The 7,394-nt window shown below is 39.1% G+C and overlaps 1 protein-coding gene across 1 annotated transcript; it reads right to left on the bottom strand.

Annotated features, from left to right (window-relative positions):
• Positions 1–1,200: 1,200 nt before the first annotated feature.
• Positions 1,201–6,668, bottom strand: LOC141911307 (uncharacterized). Its single transcript, XM_074802298.1, has 2 exons — positions 6,546–6,668; positions 1,201–2,470 (listed from the first exon to the last, which is right to left on the bottom strand). Exon 2 carries the CDS (start codon positions 2,454–2,456, stop codon positions 1,722–1,724), a length of 735 nt encoding a protein of 244 aa, XP_074658399.1. The 5' UTR covers positions 2,457–2,470; positions 6,546–6,668; the 3' UTR covers positions 1,201–1,721.
• Between the last annotated feature and the right edge of the window lie 726 nt (positions 6,669–7,394).

Genomic DNA, 7,394 nt, shown 5'->3' with positions numbered 1-7,394 from the left:
TTTAAAGGTATCATTGAGTGGAACTCACAATATCGATTATAACAAATGTTATTGTTTTGTTTGCTGACGATTCGGGTGGATTCCATCCACCTGGGTTTAATTCGATATCGTGGGTTTTTCGCAATAATATACAGTACCAAGACTGAAAATGGTCTGAACTTTTAGCAGTATAAAGGTCGTTGAGCGATTAAAACCGAACGGTCTCCAGATTGGTTATAGAACTAAAATGAGTTTAGACTGTTCTCAAGATGTAACAGTAACTAACGAACCAAAATGAGTTTAGACACGTTTTTAGTTGTCAGATTGGTTATAGAACCAAAATGAGTGTAGACTGGTCTCAAGCTGTTGGATTGGAGAACCAAAATGAGTTTAGACTGGTCTCAGGATGTTAGATAACTAAAGAACCAAAATGAGTTTAGACACGTTGAAACTAATTACATTAGAAACTAATTACATTGGTTTAAGAGCTAAAATGAGTTACGACCGGTTTTATAAGATGTTAGACTGGTTTTAAAGAACCAAATGAGCTTAGCAATCTGTGGCCAATTTAGATATGTTGCTATTGCGATAACCTAAAACACTTAAAGTAAATAACCGCAATAAAAATTAACAAATTTAACTAAAGCTAGAAAAGAATCTTGGGGCCGGTCTTATGGACTGGTATTAACTTTAAGATGTTAAATATGCTAAAGAACCAAAACGAGCTTGGACACGTTTCAAATCGGTTTCCATAGGCGAGCGACTGTCTGATATCAATAGTAAACACCCACAATACAATGAAATAAACTAGGAGAGAATGTATGACGGTTCGACTCGATTTTGAAAATGGCTCATGAAATCAAGTCGGAACATCTTGGCCCTGTTTTATAGACAGGCATTACGTTTACGTTTCTTTAACCTAGGGGTTCACTTAATTAAAGATGATTAGAGTTAGCCCCCGGGTTTAAAGTTAATACCAATCCATAAGACCGGCCCCAAGATTCTTTTCTAGCTTTAGTTAAATTTGTTAATTTTTATTGCGGTTATATACTTTAAGTGTTTTAGGTTATCGCAATAGCAACATATCTAAATTAGCCACTGATTGTTTTTGATAGACAGTCTAAACCTTGACCATCGAACCGGCCCCCCAGTTCCAAACGCGTTTTTCCAGAAGAGAAAACGAAAAACCAACAAAGATAACGAAACGAGCATAGTTTTAAATTATCAAAGGTATTTTTTTCATTGACGTTATAATAATTTATCATCTTTGAAATTAATTTTTTTACAAACGTATACTCGTGTTTCATATCGATTTCTCCGATAGAAATATCTCAACACAAAAAAGTATGTATCTCACTCGAACTACCGTTTGTACTTTTGTAGCATATTTACGTTTTTGTAAGTTCGTAGGGTCAAGTTTCGTTTATTGGCGAGTTGCCAAATATTGATGCCTTTACGCAGGCCGTCGCAGACAACTTTGTTTTTTCAAATCTTTCTAATGGTGATGCGATAATTACACCGAATATTGTCGGTATTTGATTTGGCGAGTTTGATTCTACTAAGGAACGTTCAATCCTTTTTTGATGGAAAAAATCAGGCAGTCATTATCATTCTCGAAGGAGATTGCGGAACGAGCATATCAGGGATGGACGGGTCACAAAAGGTACGTATACGGTCTCGCGGGGAAAAATGATTGAAATTTTCGTTGGTCTTGAGATTTTTCGTTCGTCGCATTTTTTTGTTTAAAGACTGGCGACTTTTCCCGTGATGTGCTTGACGGCGTAGTTCAGCCACTCGTCGAACGAGATACTGCCGTCGTTGTTAGTGTCAATATCTGCGAATAATTTTTTGCGGCCTTCGATGCGCGCGGCGTCGGTCTTGTAGAGGTCGGACGTTTTCGGGGCCAGGCCGTAGCGTCTGGGCATGGCGGCGGCCGACTCGATCATCTGGTCGAACTCTTCGGGACTGACTCCGCCGTCGTGGTTGGTGTCGGCGTCCTGGAACACTTTCAACAAGTAGAAATACAGTTCTTTGAATTCGGTGCTGCCTTTGACGACGGCCTTTTTCGTGAAGGCGATGAACTCGTCTTTCGGGCCGTCTTGCAAGATGTGCGGCTTCAACTCGTGCACTTTCTTGAAAATGTGCGATTGCGCGTACGCGATCCACGCTTCCAACGAAATACGTCCGCTCTTCTTCGAGTCGATCGAGTCGAACAGGGTTTTGCGCGACTTTTTGCATTCGTCGTTGTTTTTGAACATGACCTCGGTTTTCGGGGCGAAGCCGTATTTTCTCGGCAACGCGGCGGCGTTCTCGATCATCTTGTCGAATTCGTCGAAGGTCACGGCGCCCGAGAAGTCGATATCGGCGTCGGTGAAACAGCGAACCAGGAAGTTGTACAGGCAGATGCCCTCGTCAGAATTCGGGTTGTCCGACGCTCGTCGCGAGAAATAAATGAACTCTTCTTTGGTCATATCCATCTTGACGATTTAAGCTGGAAAATTCGAAGAAAAACAACGATTAGTCAGGTTCTTTCAGAAGTGAGTTCTGCTAGACGATTGTAGGCACTATTCTCTTAGTTTTGAAAATGCCTCAGAAAATTGAGTCTAAACGTCACATGACTACTCTCTTAGTTTTGAAAATTTAATGGCTCATAGAATCGAGTATAAACGTCACTACTCTCTTATTAGTTTTGATAATGGCTCATAGAATTCAGTCTAAACGTCACTACTTTCTTAGTTTTTAAAATGGCTCTTAGAGTTGAGTCTAAACGTCACTATTCTCTTAGTTTTTGAAAATACCTCATAGAATTGAGTCTAAACGTCACTTCTTTCTTCTTAGTTTTTAAAATGGCTCGTAGAGTTAAGTCTAAACGTCATTACTTTCTTCTTAGTTTTGAAAATGGCTCATAGAATTCAGTCTAAACGTCACTACTTTCTTAGTTTTTAAAATGCCTCATAGAATTGAGTCTAAACGTCACTACTTTCTTAGTTTCTAATAATGGCTCGTAGAGTTGAGTCTAAACGTCACTACTCTCTTAGTTTTGAAAATGGATCATAGAATTGAATCTAAACGTCACTATACTCTCTTAGTTTAAAAGAATGGCTCATAGAATTGAGTCTAAACGTCACTAGTCTTATTTTTTTCTCTAATTCCCTCAATATTGTGATGAGCACGGCGAGGATGATCAGAAAACCCGTTATCGCTGCTTTGTAGCTATATTTTTTTTCTTTTTTCTTTTAATGATAGTTTTCGTCTTCACTCAGATAAGCGATCAGTCAGCTCTTTTGTTCCGCTTAGAAAACAATTCCCGAGTTGTGTTGTTGTTGTTTTTTTATTACCGCTTAACTCTCAAGGATAAAAGCGCTACATTTTCTGTTCCTCCGATGGAGAAAAAACTGAACACTCCGCATGAATATATACCTAGTCAAGTCTTGTTCTTAAGAGCAAAAAATGATCCGTGCTTCATCATGCGAGCAGGCTGTTCAGAAAAAGTTAGACGAAACAGATTCGTTTTTTTCTAAATCTTTTCCGAGTTTTTCAAACGCGTATACCATTGTCAGGTAATCCTGTATGATATATACATTTTTTTAGCTACCGCTTAACAATTAAAAATTCATATACACGGATATCTATATTCGTGTATATGTATATGTTAACATGTGTATATAATCGCAAGCGTTGCGCTGAACGGCGCTGTACACGGCGCTGAACGGTGTAGCCCTACAATTTACATTTATTTATGTTTTTATGACTCCCGTGTAAACAGAACGCTTACCGCGCAACGCGCGAGACTTTTTTGGTATCTCGCCGAAGATCTAACTATTTTTAACGCCATAAAAAGGTTTAAGAAAACGTTCTAATGCATCGCTAATTATTATCCGTCATTCCAGTCGGTGCGCACTACGTCCTCCATATCGGCGTTTCGAAACGATATTTGAATTTCAGAATATTGGCGTTTATTTTGTGATTCATTAAATTTCGTGACTTTAAAATTTCAAACGAATAAATTTTCATGCATTTTTGATAATGAATGTTTGCGTAAATTTGCCCTACATCATCAATATTTGAGTTTCGAAATAACATTTTCAATTATGAAAAAATCGCCATTTATTTCTATTATCAACTAAATTTCACGACTCTTATTTTCGATTTCGTGACGTTCCGTGCCTTTTTCAACGACGAAATTTTGAACAAACCTCGGATAGGCCTATAGCGTGCGAAAGAGTGGGGATAACGTCATCAATTTTCTGGTTAGACTGGTTGCCGCGCAATTAGATTCAATACAGTTATCGACATAAACCAAACGCGGCCAAATGTGAACCGAATGTCAGAACAGAGTTTACAGTTGTTCGCCGTGCACTGCAAACGCGGTTGAGTCAGGTATCAAATTGGTTTATTTTTTCCTCGATCAATAAGCTTTCAGTTTGTTTATATCTTATACAGCGCCGCGGATCCAGGGGCTGTCAATGGGGTTTGGACACAACCGAATAGTTTTGAGCTCCCTCAAAAATTCCATTACCAAAATGATTCAGACTAAATATTAAAAAAAAAAGATGATAAACAAGGTTGCGTGAATGATAATATAAAAATCGTGTCATGGCAATTAACTATTCTAATTACCATGAAAGAAGATCTAAATAATGATTGTGTATGTGGAACCACGAAATGGCGGCGATTCTAAGAAAAATGGCCCTAAATATATCAACTGGAGACCTGCCCTTTCTTTTGACCCTGGACCCGCCCCTTGTGTAAGCGGGCTGGTGCCGTGTTGGTTTTAACCGCTACAGAACGAACGATATATAGATGATTAGAAACAAGTATGTTATGATAGCGAACACGCTGTAATAACCGTGTGGGTTTAGTTAAGCAATTATATGTACGTTTTATGGTGGTTTAAAATGACTCTGGAAGCTATTTAGCGGCTATCAATTCTACTCAGGGTCGGTTACGCTGTACGTATGTAAATGTGTTCACGTGATCGGCGTGATCGACAAGCGAGTCCAGATCCTAAGTGGCATTATTGCTCGGAGTTATTACGTTATTACTCTAAGATTGATCCCGGACACAACTGTGAAACTGGAATCAGAAACAAACTAAACCAACGCGACTGTGGATTCGGATCTACAGTCAAATCGAACCCACGAAACTATGGAATTTGATCCAGAGTCATATTTGACATCCATAACTGTGGAAATGGTACCATAGTCAAATAATAGACCCACACAACTGGATCCAGGGAGAAAGCCACTAAATATTTGGATGAATATATGAAAGCTGTGGGTACTGGAGTGTGTAATGGGTAGTGTAGTGTGATCTGTGTGCATTTGTGGCCAGCACACAGATCACATTGTTCATTGGGGTTTAGTCCAGGACTCGCGAGATTTTCAACAACACGGAAGTAACGTGTAATAAATGGTGACTTGAATTGCATGACTACCTACCACCCCCCATTATTGTTGATTAATAACATTTTAGAAATGGCCAGAATTTTAACTTAGGTTCTATCTCATTTTTATTTTACAATTGGGATTGGTATAGTTTTTTTTTTAAACGGCCGTTAAGGCTTCATGTTTCGTCTGCAATTCACTGCAAATAGTTACGCAACTACGCACATTTCAGTGTTTTTGTCAGCTGTACACTCAATCGGCACCGTTCGTGACTAGCTTCACTGCGGAATTATCATTTATTAACATCGCCATATCACATCATCAACTTATATTGTGCCTTAAAACCCTAACAGCCGAAATAATTGAAATGCACACACGATTTCTATCATTGAAAATTGAGAGAGTGGCCGTGATTGTGTTCTGCTGCTTCGCGTAAATCCCGCGCGGTGGCGCAACCGCGCGGAGTGGGGCCGATACGTCCAGAGTCAAATTAAACCCACATAACTGTGGAACTGGATCCAGAGTCAAATTAAACCCACACTACTGTAGAACTGGATCGAAAGTCAAAATAAACCAACGCAACTGCGGAACTGGATTCACCCACACAACTGTGGAACTGGATCCAGGGTTAAATTAAATCCACATAGATGATCAAAATGCAGTAACGTCCCGTATAATAATTCTTCGAAAGAAAAATAAATCTTTGAAAGGTGGGGGTACCTTCTAGCAAAATATTTTTACATACGCCTATTCTGCAAACCCTGGAGATGATGATGCGCATTGGAAAAAATATTTGAATTCAAGACGGAAAAAGCCACAATTTTTGGGACACTTCGTATTTAATTGATCGCGAATGCATTGCAAAATGACTGAGTGCCACTTTAAAACCGATTTAAAATACGACGATACAAATTAATCTGAATCGATGGAAATTCGTTAAGTATTAAAGGCAAAATCCCGACAAGGCCTATTCGCAAAATTACAAAATCCAGAAACAGTCGCTGCATTGCATTAAAAAATCGAATCGTTATGAAATCATTCGAAACGATAAATGAATATGAATACTCCTTAATAAACATATAGTAAATAATTCAATATTTACGTATAAATACGTTGAGAGAAAAAATTGATAATGAAAGTCACCCATTTTAAACAAATATAAACGATTTTACTACTAACCTGGACGCGAACTGTAGCGATGTGAATAGCAGCAACCTGGTTTCGCTGAATGCAAACTGATGCGGGATACTGCGCGAATATATATTTCTGGACGGAAGATACGTATAAGATGTTCGGTATATCTATATTTATATATATATTTTCTCGCGTTGCCGGCCGCGGTGGCGCTGCACTAGCTCTTCGAGAACAGAGGGGGGAAGTAAGTTAACTAATCCTCGGTATAGTTCGTACGGTTCGCTGACGTTGATTCGGCTCTAGTGTATCTGGTTGTATATGATTACGGCGTTCTTTTTATACTGGCATTTATAAATATGTATGTACGGGAAAGATGTCTTATGTAGATACACAAGTTGGCGCGCTCTCATCCTATAGGGTATTTACTTTCAACGCGCCTGAGTATATAAATATATGTATCTCGTAATTGTTACCCTGGGGAGCTGCTACGGCGGGTGCGCGGCATTGGCAACAGCTGCGCTAAAAGAAGGTTTTACCTTTTAACCGCTTGTGTGGACGGTTTTAGCGAGACGCAGAAATACCCAGCGACCGAACGCGTGCATGAAACTGTACTTTAAAAACTTCTTGCTCCCGTTGTTGAACAGAGCATCTAAGGTCGATCTTAAAACTACGTAAAACGTAGCATTCGACATATACATACAAAACCATCCCCTTAACTATACTCGAGATATGAATATATTGAGATTTGAAATTAAAATGATTACATTTAATGCACCTTTTGGTAACATCCATTGCCAGGGTCATTGATCCGAGTAAATCGATTGTGGGTTCGAGTACCGATTGTTTCGCTCAGTCATTCACGTACTGGTCTTTCAACAATCTAGTGTTTATGTG

This window comes from Tubulanus polymorphus, chromosome 9, assembly GCF_964204645.1.
Source record: "Tubulanus polymorphus chromosome 9, tnTubPoly1.2, whole genome shotgun sequence".
Lineage (NCBI taxonomy): Eukaryota > Metazoa > Nemertea > Palaeonemertea > Tubulaniformes > Tubulanidae > Tubulanus > Tubulanus polymorphus.
Note: the sequence above shows the minus strand (reverse complement) of the source record. Positions and strands in the feature narration are given on the sequence as shown.